This window comes from Lotus japonicus, chromosome 1 (genome assembly GCF_012489685.1).
Source record: "Lotus japonicus ecotype B-129 chromosome 1, LjGifu_v1.2".
Classification (NCBI taxonomy): domain Eukaryota; kingdom Viridiplantae; phylum Streptophyta; class Magnoliopsida; order Fabales; family Fabaceae; genus Lotus; species Lotus japonicus.
In genome coordinates this window covers 93,612,681-93,626,719 of record NC_080041.1, presented here as the reverse complement: position 1 = coordinate 93,626,719, position 14,039 = coordinate 93,612,681, and the positions used below count along the sequence as shown (strand labels likewise).

Genomic DNA, 14,039 nt, shown 5'->3' with positions numbered 1-14,039 from the left:
TTGCTGGCTTTATATGCTTTTTTCAACTGAACCTCTTTTTAAAATGTCTTTTGATTTTGTCATTTTGAAGGAAATGGGGCGCTTCAATTCATTAGTGTCTTTCCCATCATGTGGCAGGGGTGCCTCAGTTTTTGGAAATTTTGTCTCTCCTTTTTGTAAAGAGGTTCCCAATCATGTTAAGTAAAGTCTAGCTTTTTTTCATTTTTTTTTTTGGTACAGTGGTAGATTGAAAGACCCTACTATCTTATTCTGTGTTTAGCAGATAAAATTTACAATTTGTGTGGATGGGGATGTAAAAGAACAAAGAAAAGAAACAACGCATCTGAGATATGTTTGAAATGTTATGTAAACAACAACAAAAATGCAAAGAAAGAAACAAGAGTACAATAAGTTGCTTGTGTCACTTCTAGCTTCCGAGTTTGTTTTGTATTTTAATGCTGTAGGATCTGGCCTTCAATTTTTTGTTTGAACGCTACTGTTTGAACGCTACTGTAGACTTGGATTATTGTCACAACATGAGATGAAGAAGCTTTTATGTGCTTACTTTAAATTTAGATGCTTATCAGTGAAATTCAAGAGACCATTTTCTTTGATGTTTCAATAATAAACAAAATTCAAAAGAAAACTTGTTGTTATCCTATGTTTTTAACCCGTTCTTTGTGCCGAATATGTTTTGAAACAGTGCTTCTGGTTATCCAAGTGATCAGGATGGTGCCTGCCTCCAGATGAGATTGTCTTACAGCCCAGCTGCTCAATTCTTCCTTTTTCTGGTTCAGTGGACTGATTGCCACCTTGCCGGAGCCTTGGGATTGCTTAGAATTCTTATATACAAGGTGCATACCCTACTTCTTTTCGGTGCTTATCAACACTTCTATAAACATGTTTGGATTCACGTTTATATCTTCCAAAATCACTTTTGCTAGCTACCATAAAATCTACTAGGAGTAGCTTCTCCCAGAATCGATCCACCGTTAGAATCTACTGTGTATCCAAACATGAACTATCTTTTCCTTTAGACAACCTATTCTAAAACATGTGATCTTCTTGATAGCATGTTTGGATCCGCTTATTTTTCAGCAAAACCAATTTTGGCACCCAGAAGCTTTTCACATACACAAGCGTCTCTCCGAAATTGATTTTAACTTTAGAATCACAGTGCAGAACTGCAACCAATGTTACTATTTTGTTCTCATGCTAGTGAATGATATACATAGAACATATTCGGTTTGTCACAGGCATATCAGGATGGGAAGACAACCATGTCCATTTACGAAAGAAAAGCCAGTCTGAAGGAGTTCTATAGTAAGTCCAATTCTACTAAGTAAATTGTCTTATTGAAATATAGCTGTCAATATCTGCTTGAGACCATGCCATGTGATAATTAAGTTTTGTTATCTTTACCATTTTATAGGAAAGTGCTTGGAAATCCAAATGTAGTTATGGATTACTTTACACTCTCTATTAACAGGTGTGGTCTTTCCCTCTTTATTGCAACTTCACAGAGGAATCACAGATGTTGAAGAGAGGAAACAGAAACATCTATGTGCTACTAGGTACAAGCGTAAAGATTTAACAAGCAAAGGAAAGCTCTCTGAAATCGACATAGAGAGAGAAGAAGAGTGTGGTATTTGCATGGAGATAAACAGCAAGGTTGTATTGCCCAACTGCAATCACTCAATGTGTATGAAATGCTACCGAGACTGGTGAGAAATGTTTCGTACAGAATACTTCTGATGATCTAATGGTAATAAGGCTAAATAATTGAATGAAGCATGCCCATTGAAAATAATGATTCAATAGTTATGGTAGAGGCCAAAGAAGTTCTAGTCTACAGAGTAATAGAAATGAATATTGAAATGAAAATAAGCCACTGTTCTACAGGGTATGATGGGGAGTCTTATTCATTGCAATATACGTAACCAAATTATTATGGCATTTGAGGTTTTTGTTGAGAAGTTTCACATTGACTAGATATTTGGCCAAAATAGTCATTTTAAAGGGTAAAGCAATCCTCAATTCCTCACCTCTAAGCTAGCAAGAGGTAGAGTTCTGAAGCAAATGCCGAATCTGTAGGCTTTCTCATGTTGTCTAATTTTTCTCATTTGGTTACAATATCACATTGGAAGATAATTACATTAATCCTCCTGAAACACTTCCAAGTGACCTCAATATCCACTGATTGTTTCATAAGACAACTGTCATTTATTTGTTTATCTTTTTGGAGATGGTCAAGTTGAGTAAAGTTACATATATTTTTAGTTAGTACAGAACAAAATAGTCGTTTTTATCAGCCAGCAAATTTTTACTACATTTCATTATGGCTGGACTCAAGTTTGGAAATCTTTCTGTTGGAAAATATATCAGTATTTATTGTTTTCCAGTCAATTCTAGAGATTCTATTATTGACTTTTTTATATGTAATAATTTTCTCCTTAATTCAAGGAGTAGTAATTCTCTCCTTAATTCAAGGAGTAATAATTGTATCCTCTCTATAAATACCAGCCTTTGGCTGAGGAATAAAACAGAACAACATTTACCTATTATTTTCCAATATGGTATCAAGAGCCCTAGGTTGGGACTTCTACTGTAGAGCTTTCCACAGCTAGTCTGATCAACCTATTTCCTTCCCCGACCCGTTTCACATACCCATTTAGCCTCCTATGGCAGGTCGCAATAGGTGGCCCTCCATAGCAGAGGCCTACACCGGATCCACAACCAACCACGGCGAACAATCACTTGACTCGGGCGTCAACAGCGGTGATGGCGGTGGCAAAGGAGACGGCGGTGGCCGCGGTAATGGTGGTGGTCGTGGAGATGGCACACCAAAGTTCGTCGCAAACAGTGGCGGTAATGGCGGCAACAATGAAAACAGGAACAACAGTGTTTATGGTGACAGTAATGTCAATATAGGTTGCAATGACCAAGAGGGTTCCTCATACTCCCTCAAGGTCAATATTCCTAAGATGAATGGGAAGAACTATAATGAATGGGCCCAAACCGTTCGCTTGGTATTGGATAGCAAAGGGAAGCTTGGTTTTTTAACAGGAGCAGTAGCTGAACCAACAAGCGGAGACCCTCGTTACAAACAATGGAAATCTGAAAACTCCTTGATTATTGCTTGGTTGGTAAGCTCTATGGAAACTGGAATAGGTAAGCCTTACATGTTTTTGCCTTCTGCAAAGGATGTGTGGGAAGCTGTTAAGGAAACATACTCTGATATTCAAAACTCTTCCCAAATTTTTGGTTTAAAATCAAAGTTATGGCAGGCTAAACAAGGTGACAGGAGTGTAACTGCTTATTACAATGAGTTGTTGACCCTGTGGCAAGAATTAGATCTCTGTTATGATGACAATTGGAGGTGTACAGAAGATAGTGTTCTGTTTCTCAAGAGGCAAGAAAATGATCGTGTCTTCATGTTTCTTGCTGGGCTAAATACAGACCTTGATGAGGTAAGGGGTCGAGTTTTAGGAAAAATACCATTGCCAACTCTTCGTGAAACTTTTGCAGAAATCAGAAGGGAGGAGGCACGACAAGGAATTATGATGGGCAAGACACCACGAAGTTCTGAATCTGAAGGCTCTGCTCTGGCTACTAGGAACCTCGGCGAGGGAAAAAGGTCAGACAAAGTTCCTTGGTGCGATCACTGCAAGCGCGAATGGCACACGCGTGAAAATTGTTGGAAGCTCATAGGAAAACCTCCTAACTGGAAGAAGAAAGGTGGTCGTGCATTTCAAGCAAGTAATTCTGATCAAGGGCAGCAATCCTCTACGACTCAGCTTCCGCTCACTACGGAACAACTAGACAAACTGCTCAAACTCCTCGAGTCTTCAACCCCTTCTTGCTCTATAGCAACAAAAGGTAATTCTGCATGTCTTAGTGTCAGTTCCAGTCATACTTGGATATTAGATTCAGGTGCCTCGGATCACATGACAGGTGAATCCACCTTGTTTTCTTCATATAGTCCATGTGCAGGTAATCAAAAAATAAAAATTGCAGATGGCTCTTTTTCAGCCATTGCAGGTAAAGGGTCAGTTGTGTTGTCTCCAGTGTTAACTCTTAACGATGTCCTTCATGTTCCAAACTTATCCTGTAATTTAATGTCTGTTAGTAAATTAACCCGAGATATAAATTGTCAAACCAATTTTTTCCGTTCTCACTGTGTCTTTCAGGATTTGAACTCGGGGAAGATGATTGGCAGTGCTAAGGAGAGTGGAGGACTCTACTACCTTGACATTGGATCTGCATCACAACTACCTCCAAAAACAATAAGTTCCTGCTTTGAATCTTTTTTTGTTTTGAATAATAATGATGACAACGTTATGTTATGGCATTTACGATTAGGTCATCCTAGTTTTCATTACTTAAAACACTTGTTTCCTAAGTTATTTTATAATAAGAACCTTTCTTTGCTTAAATGTGAAGCATGTGAGTTTGCAAAGCATCATCGTTCCCAATTTCCAATACAGCCTTATAAACCATCAAAACCTTTTTCTATTGTTCACAGTGATGTTTGGGGCCCTAACCGTACAAGTACACTTTCTCTTAAAAAATGGTTCATCACATTTATAGATGACCATTCAAGAGTATGTTGGGTGTACTTGTTAAAGGGGAAATCAGATGTTTGTCAGGCTGTAAAGGATTTTTGTACAATGGTGCAGAACCAATATCAAACAAATATTCAAGTCTTTAGAAGTGATAATGGCAAAGAATATTTTAACACTAGTTTGGATGATTTTTTCCTAAAAAATGGGATTGTACATCAAAGTTCATGTCCTAATACCCCTCAACAAAATGGAGTTGCTGAAAGAAAAAATAGACATTTATTGGAGGTTGCTAGAGCATTACTTTTCTCAAGTAAAGTACCAAACTATTTGTGGGGCGAAGCTGTTTTAACAGCGGCATATTTAATTAATAGAATGCCCTCCAAAGTTCTCAATTTCCAAACTCCAATTAATACTTTCAAAGAATGTTTTCCTAGTACTCGTGTTTCAACTGATTTGACATTAAAAATCTTTGGTTGCATAGCCTTTGTTCATGAACATAAAAATGTTGGAAAACTTGAACCACGTGCTATAAAATGTGTTTTTGTTGGATACTCCCCAACCCAAAAGGGGTATAAATGTTTTGATCCAAAAAACAAGAAAATGTTTGTCACTATGGACGTTACGTTTTTTGAAAATAAACCTTTTTTTAATGACACTCATCTTCAAGGGGGGGATATAAAGGAAGACTCGTTTCAAATTGAGGACATGAGTTTTTTAAATAAATTATCTTTGCCTGTACCACAAAGCTCTAAGACTTATAGTTCTGCACCAACAGAAAATGGCCAAGATACTCTATCTGATCCTACTCCTGTTATGAGTAAGGAACTTGGGGAATCAGAGCCTACATTTTCTCATGAAGAAACCAATGAGAATCTTGACAATAGGGATGATGATGATCTAATTAAAATGCCACAAAATAATGAGTCACTTAAAGAGAACAGATTTGAAGTAGGAAACAGGACTTGGAAAGGGAAGGTTTATGTGAAAAAGCACCACAAAGAAAGGAATGAGTCCACATCTCAACACTGTCAGGAATCTGAACCGGGGAATGATCAACCTCCTAAGAAAATGAAAGGTAAGTCTATCTCTGTTTCTGAGAGTCGTATTTTGTATCCTGATATAGATGATCCTGTTGCCATTAGAAAACCTGTTAGATCTTGCACTAAACACCCTATTTCCAATTTTATATCATATTCAAATTTGTCTTCATCTCTGTCTGCCTTCACCTCAAAATTGTCTAGTGTAGAAATTCCAAAAAATGTCCAGGTTGCTCTAGAAATTCCAAAGTGGAGGGAAGCTGTACTTGAGGAGATGAAAGCTCTTGAAAAGAACAAAACTTGGAGTGTTATGACACTACCAGATGGCAAGAAGACAGTTGGATGCAAATGGGTGTTTACTGTGAAGTATAATTCAGATGGGTCAATTGAAAGGTACAAGGCTCGCTTGGTGGCGAAGGGCTTTACTCAGACCTATGGTATAGACTACTCAGAGACATTTGCTCCTGTTGCAAAATTGAACACTGTCCGAATTCTCTTATCTCTTGCTGCCAACCTGGATTGGCCCCTACATCAATTGGATGTTAAGAATGCGTTTCTTAATGGTGATCTAGAAGAAGAAGTATATATGGAGATTCCTCCTGGCTTTGAAAGCAAATTTGGACCAAATGTATGCAAACTAAATAGGTCTTTGTATGGATTAAAGCAGTCCCCTAGAGCTTGGTTTGAAAAATTCACTCAGTCCATGAAGAAACAAGGGTACATTCAAGGACAGGCTGACCACACCTTATTCACAAAATTCTCCCACGATGGGAAAGTTGCTGCCCTGATTGTTTATGTTGATGATATTGTCCTTACTGGAGATGATACAGTTGAAATGGCAAGAGTAAAAGAGAAATTAGCAGTAGACTTTGAAATCAAGGACTTAGGACCCATGAGATATTTTCTTGGAATGGAGGTTGCTCGATCAAAGAATGGTATTGTGGTTTCACAGCAGAAATACATTCTAGACTTATTGAAAGAAACAGGAATGAGTGGATGTCGTCCAGCAGATACCCCTATGGATCCTAATGCTAAACTTTGGGAAGAAGGAAGTGTTCCCGTTGATACTGGAAGATACCAAAGATTGGTTGGGAAACTGATTTATTTGTCACACACTCGACCTGATATTGCTTTCTCAGTTAGTGTAGTGAGTCAGTTCATGCATTCTCCTCTTGAGGAACATCTTGAGGCAGTCTATAGGATACTGAGATATTTGAAGGGAAATCCCGGAAAAGGCTTATTTTTTAAGAAGACTAGTGAAAGAAATGTGTCTATCTTCACCGATGCTGATTGGGCAGGCTCAGTCACAGATAGAAGATCAACCTCTGGATATTGTACCTATGTTTGGGGTAATCTTGTGACATGGAGGAGCAAGAAACAAGGAGTTGTGGCAAGAAGTAGTGCAGAAGCTGAGTTTAGAGCTATGGCTCAAGGTATTTGTGAAGGATTATGGATTCATAGAGTCCTAGAAGAACTTAAGATGAAAATTGAGCTTCCATTGAAATTATACTCCGACAGTAAAGCTGCTATTAGCATAGCTCATAACCCAGTTCAACATGACAGAACCAAGCATATTGAGATTGATCGACATTTCATAAAGGAGAAGTTAGATGCTGGAATCATATGTCTACCTTTTGTGACTTCGAGTCAGCAAACTGCGGATATCCTGACCAAGAGCTTGGCAAGACCTACCTTTGAGCATTTGATAGGCAAGTTGGGCATGATAGATATCTATGCACCAACTTGAGGGGGGGTGTTGGAAAATATATCAGTATTTATTGTTTTCCAGTCAATTCTAGAGATTCTATTATTGACTTTTTTATATGTAATAATTTTCTCCTTAATTCAAGGAGTAGTAATTCTCTCCTTAATTCAAGGAGTAATAATTGTATCCTCTCTATAAATACCAGCCTTTGGCTGAGGAATAAAACAGAACAGCATTTACCTATTATTTTCCAATACTTTCTATATATGATTCTAAAGCCAAAATCAATTCTGAGAAGTTTGTGTAAGTAGCTTCTGTGTATCATATTTGATTCTGAGAAAAGAGAAGCGAGTTATATTACTGCTATAGCATTTAGATATCCAATAAAAGTTAGCTTCTTCACTTTTAAGGATTCTTATTTATTTTGTTGGTTTAGGCATGCAAGATCTCAATCTTGCCCTTTCTGCCGGGACAGTCTTAAAAGAGTAAACTCTGGTGACCTTTGGATATACATGAGGAGCAGTGAGATAGATGACTTGGCTTCAATCAACAAGGAGAATTTGAAAAGGCTATTTATGTACACAGAAAAATTGCCTCTCGTAGCAAGACCTTATATTCATGTCAGATCGTCACAATTGGTGATTGCCACCTAGTGTAGAAGGTCATTCAAAATTTAGATTTGTAAATACATGCTTCATTGTCAGCATAGTCCAATACTATACACTCATTTCATTGAAATTAAATTAAGGTTCCAAAAGTCTCAATTCCCAAAGGTTTCCTTGTTTTTTGGTTTTGATTTAAGGAGTTTTCATGCAATATAGCTAAATATAGTAACCCTTCTCAAAAGGCCGAACTCACTGAGACCAATCTCTTATCTTTATTTCATTTGGTGTGTATAATTGATTCTCTTGATTATGTGAATTGATATAATGTATTATTTGATAAACCTCTATTTATCAATTTAACTTAATCAACTCACAATTTTTTTAAAGCTCCCCGAGCCTTTGATTTTGCTTCTACTTGTAGATATGTGGAGTGTTTAATTCTTTGTCCTCATTGAAATATCAATAAGGTTGGTTTATAAGATGCACATCTAGAGCAAAGTCTTCAAAGTGTCGGAACCTAGTATCCCTATGTCAAGCTTTGATGATAACACATTTCAGTTTTTGTAGTTAGTATCGCTTTAAAGAATTGATTGCAGGAATCTCTCAAAAGAAAGACTTACGGGAAGAAGACTTTGATCAACTCATGCTAAAATGAAGTTACGCCAACGCCAAGAAGGTCACTTTGGAATTTGGGCCAAGCTACTCAAGTTGATCAAAGAAGTTTGGAGCTGACCAAGAGAAGAAGTTAGAAAATGAAGCCTAACATGCAAAGACTTTCCACGAAGGTGATAGTCTAAAATGAAAAGACTCAATGTAACACCCCCGATTTTCAGGATCACAGTAGTGAATCAACCATAAATTAAGGTTATCCTTCGAAAACATAAAGATCCATAAATATACGCACTAACAAAGACTCAAGAAAGAAGTATCAAAAGACCTCTTATCCCCGACAAACTCCTTGTAATCTCCACGTATGGTAGACTACACAACAGCTAGACATCAGAACCTACCCTTAAATTAAACCGATGCAGTTCAAATTATTCCATCATAATTTTTATCTAAAGAAAATACTTATTAATTTTTATCTAAAGAAAATACTTATTAAATTTCTAGGTCAATACTTTGGATCACTCTACTATTTTATTCCAGGCAATTGCACAAACATGGTTAAGAGTGTACAAGGGGATGGTGTAGGACTATATGTGTTGTAATACGTCTTTCATTTAATCCTGCAGCAACCAACTCATGATGCATATTATCTAAACAATTTGAATAAACAGAAAAATAAATAGATAACCATGACCCAAAGCAACATCAGTATAAATATATCATAACAAGAAAATGAGAGGTTATTCCAACTTCTCTTTTGAATCGCATTTGCTTCAAGCACTTCAATGGACAGCTAGAGAGATTAAAATGGTTAAGTTCATGCATACGATGTTCCATATGTACATGAAGAGTATGCCACTTCACCATATACAATTATGCCAATGCATTTATCAAAAAGGAAATTATATCACTTCAGCCAACACATTTTAAGGCACAGTACCGAAAGAGAGTCTAAGCACAATAACTAACCACTGAGGGAAGCTCAAGTAGCTAGCAAAATATCATGCCAGTAACAGAAGACACATTTTCTACCAGCACAAATATCCAAAGTAGCCTACCATGCACAGACAAAATATATAATAGCTTCCCCCACCAGTGAAACATCATATTAAGTTCTGCACACAAATCTCAGTCATCATCCTCATCATCATCATCATCTTCATCGTCCTCGTCATCATCCTCTTCATCCGGGTGGCCCTCCTGTTCAATGGCAGAAAATGGTAAGGAAACCAGACATCAAGTTGAGATTCAAATGGTGAATGGCCATGTTAAATTTTGAATAGCGGATCATAACTCATATATGTAAGATTCAAAAGCACAGTGAAAAATAGTTAAAATATATCATATAAAGGATGAATAGTTCTTGATGTAGTAATTTTAAGTCATGCATTGACAAAACAACTTAACCATAAGTCTCAAAAAAACAAAATCTAAGCTATATGTCACAATTCAAAATGAAAACGGAGTTAAGGTAGTCAAATTAGGTATGTGTTGAGTGACCAAGTAATCGTGTGATGCTCCTATGTGAGCAAGTGATTGAGTGGCTTTGTGAACCTCCTGTTTTAGAAGAATGAAAATGAAGAAATGAAATAACTAAAGAAGGTGCATTCTATAGTACTTACTTAGTTTCTCGACATTTGACAATATGAGCTTATTTAACACCATTTGATCTATGTACCTTACTCCACCCAGTGGACAAATACTTTGCTAGAAATTTTTGTTGATTTTTCAATTTATTTGATGAGAAGTGGTGAAAGAAAAGCAGGGAAGAAAAGAAATAAAAGAAATAAGAACTCATTGGATCATGCGATTTGTATAAGTGATTAGAATGGCATTGATTCATGCATGTATCAAACAATTCAAAGTCCTTCTGCAATACAGAGGGGTCAATGCAGATATGGGGTTTCCCCATATTATCCTTTCTCAAAATTTCATTTTACTATTATATAATCATAAATAAAGGTGAATCAAAAGATCTAATTCACAACCCATCAGAATAAACAGAAATCATCAAATATCATTTAGTCCATTTTGAGAGCTTTCCTTCTCACTTTCGATTTGAGTTCATACATATGGTTGAGTTAGATGTGAAACCAAACCAACTCCATATGTAGCAATTGTCAACAATATACCAAGCCTTTTCTTATGATGATCAAAGTTAATACTCAGTAAATAACAAAATGAAGGTATAAGAAAAAGTGAAGAGCGAGACTACCTGTCCACTGGCTTCGTCCTCTTCATCATTTATTTCAGATTTGGACTTGTCCGATTCCTCGTCTACATCATCCGCTGTACTTGCCTGGAAATATATATCATGTGAAGCATATAAACAAGAAAACCAATGCACAAGACAACAGAACAACCAGTACAGGATGCTTACCTGTTTATTATTATAAGCATTAATAAGTTTTTCATACTCAGCTTTCCTTTTTGCAGCCTTAGCTTCATATGGAGCTTTCTCCTTTCCATTTGAAATAGAAGAGATAAAATAAGTAACAGAATAACGCCCTTCTTCAATGCAAAGGGGTCAATGCAGATATACTGATACAATGGAATTTAGTAGAAGTAGCATTTTCTTACAGTATATAAACCGCTTTTACTTATAAAATTGTTGCTTATATTTTTCTTGAAAAGCATCTAAAGAAGTTATGAAGAGTAACTCGAGTTTTGCCACATGTATTCAAGATTGCAGTGCTTACAAGCCTCGGTCATGTATTCAATCCAATGAGTTCAGTATAGATATATTGATACAGTAGATTTCAGTAAAAGCAGCTAAAGACATAACAAAGAGTAAAATATTTAAAAAGATCAAGTTTTGACACACGCATCCAAGATTGAAGTGCTTACAGCCTTAGTCAAGGATTTCCATTTTTCTCCTCCAGCTTTCCCAACCTTCAATCAATATACAACAAAAAGAACTTAGATGCATATTCAAAAAGGATACATCGGCAAACAAAGTGGAACAATTAATATGTTACTTACAGCGGATACACCCTTTACATTAGGATTTTCAGCCTTAAAAGTCTTTCTGAAATCCTCACTATGACAGAGTAGGAAATAAGTCAGATAAATTTTCTAAAGGAGCTATAGCAGAAAGGGAGAAAGACAGAGATACAAACAGGAACACAAAGAAAGCGCTGGGCGGTCTTTTTGGTTTGTTGGGATCTTTCTTGGCCTTCTTTGCCTTCCCTGCAGTACCCTTATCGGGTTTAACAGCCGCCTTTCGCTTTCCTACCTTTCTGTAAACAATAGAGATATACGTTCCATCACTACACTATTCCTGTAACAGCTGTTTCCGCCAATCAGATACCAACAGAACTTCTATATTTAAGGATGTAAATCGCCAGAAAACCAACACCGGACAATGTCATGTGAAGTTCTATGAAAAATCAAACTGATCCACATTAGTTCATACTATGTGTGAAGATATAGGAACTAACCGGTCATCAACTGGTTTCAATACTTCCTTTGAAGTCTTTCCAGCTTTCTTTCCCTTTGTCATGTTCTCAGTTCCCTTACCAAGACAGTCTATTTTACGAAAAAAGATCAAAAAAATAAGAATTAGCAATTTCAGTAATAAAAGAGAGAGCAGATCAATAACATTGCAAGATTAGCCCAATACATGATACAAGATCCTCAACAAATTTGGGATAAATGCACCCATTAGGGTTAACTGTTCCCCCCAAAGTGTCACATATCCACCACCAATATCAATTTCTCATGATTTAGTGTTTGTGTAGCCAGTAGCCACAACATAAATTCATACAAACAAATCACACACTTTCAGATGACTTCCCTTTCAAAACTCATATATCAGAATATTGAGGTAAAATCATACAAAAAAAGAGGTATAATTCTCAACAACTACATGAACAAACATCACATAATCCTCAATTCAGATATTTGACCAATTACATATATCTCAAACACACATACACACAAAGAGAATCCTGGTAACAGAAGCTACCAATTACAACCAAGTTTAACTTCTTTTTCTATATTCCTAACTCATCGATATTTCATTTACCTTTAAAAAAAAATCAATATTTCATTTTGAGGTCCTAAAAAACATAATCCAAACACACATAAAACAGAAAGAAAAAAAGCAACAGAGTTGATAATTTGAGATTTTCTGAGGAACCAAACAGATATTGAAGCAGAGAAAAAACAAGAGCAAAAGGTTTTACCTTCTGAAAGATGAAGGAAAGAGGAGAAGACCTTCAACACACAAAGCAGAACAAAACACAAACAAAGCTCTGGAGAATCCAAGCGAGAACAAAACAAGACCAAGTGTGACCGGAACAGCCGGTAAGGTGTGGAGAGAGACTTTGCTGTAACATGAGTCAACTGTGCACAAGGGAATGGTTTTTACCTGCGATAGCAGGTTTTGATTGGAGAAGATATTGTAATGAATGATTAATAATGATTAATTATTACAAGTTTCCAATTATTAGGTGAATAATAATAATTAATTTTGCAAAGACACGACCAGGATTCGCAGGTACTTGGCATTTGTGCGCGTGTGTCATCACTGAACTCAATCCAACGATCAAGAGAGTTTGTGAACTGTGATTGAATGCCACCTACATCCGTATGGTACACTGTGAATCAGGGGCGGATCCAGACTTTATATATCAGTGTGGCTAAACATAAAGAAATTATAGCCTAAATATATTGAATTTTTTTTTTGAAAAAGAGAAATATTATAAATAATACATGAGAGAAAGTTTTTCATGGAAATAGAAGAGTTTACCGTCCAAGAAGGACTAGGCTTACAACGAAATATAACAAAAGAAACAAAGTGAAAACAACAGTACAGTAAAGAAACAAGAACAATAAAACAGGGAAAATACAATAGAAAGACAACAATCTATACTACACTAATAGTGGAGGCCGAAAAATAGGAGGTGCATGAGAAATCCACAGCAATACATAGCAGGTTACAACAAAATTTCTTCTAATGAATTTTTTGAGTAGCTTGCAATGTGCTGAGTGAAGGTTTTGCCGTTTATTATAATTTATATGTTTGAGTATATTCTTCTTTATATATGTATTGTATTCGATGACTTGATTAGCACAATAATTTGAGTGAACATTAATTTCATGATAGATATGAACAACAGACACAGTATCAAATACATTCAGGAAGAAAATAGAATGAAAACAACACACAATTATGAGAGCATATAAATTTTTAAAAAAAAAAAAAAGAAAAAAAACTGGTGTGGCTAAGCCACACCTAGCCCCAACATGGGTCCGTCCATGCTGTGAATATTGTAACGTCAGTGGAGCCGTTGGAAAATATCTGAGAATAATAAATATCGGATAGCTATGTTTATGATGCTGGTATAATATACGATATTTGAATTTAAATTTAGTACATTATTGAATAAAGATTTGATTTTCTTTCTAGAACAAAAGTTAATTGAAAGCAAATTCGAACAACATTTCCAAGTAGGCTAATACAAAGTATCACAAAACACCCAATAGAGTCATCTCTGCCACACCTTTGATTTGCTAAAAAAATGTGTCATTACAT

General features: G+C 36.2%; 1 protein-coding gene across 1 annotated transcript; it reads right to left on the bottom strand.

Moving 5' to 3' along the window:
- Positions 1 to 9,222: 9,222 nt before the first annotated feature.
- LOC130727933 (high mobility group B protein 1) lies at positions 9,223 to 12,843 on the bottom strand. Its single transcript, XM_057579246.1, has 8 exons — positions 12,688 to 12,843; positions 11,941 to 12,028; positions 11,620 to 11,739; positions 11,483 to 11,540; positions 11,348 to 11,392; positions 10,881 to 10,961; positions 10,716 to 10,799; positions 9,223 to 9,700 (listed from the first exon to the last, which is right to left on the bottom strand). Exons 2-8 carry the CDS (start codon positions 12,000 to 12,002, stop codon positions 9,629 to 9,631), a joined length of 522 nt encoding a protein of 173 aa, XP_057435229.1. The 5' UTR covers positions 12,003 to 12,028; positions 12,688 to 12,843; the 3' UTR covers positions 9,223 to 9,628.
- Between the last annotated feature and the right edge of the window lie 1,196 nt (positions 12,844 to 14,039).

Excerpts from the sequence above, each read along its gene's own strand:
- LOC130727933 (XM_057579246.1), bottom strand. The coding sequence starts at position 12,002 with ATGACAAAGGGAAAGAAAGCTGGAAAGACTTCAAAGGAAGTATTGAAA. Across the intron at positions 11,541-11,619 it reads AGCGCTTTCTTTGTGTTCCT|TGAGGATTTCAGAAAGACTT; the intron begins GTTTGTATCTCT and ends ACTCTGTCATAG. Across the intron at positions 9,701-10,715 it reads AGGACGAAGCCAGTGGACAG|GAGGGCCACCCGGATGAAGA; the intron begins GTAGTCTCGCTC and ends GCCATTGAACAG.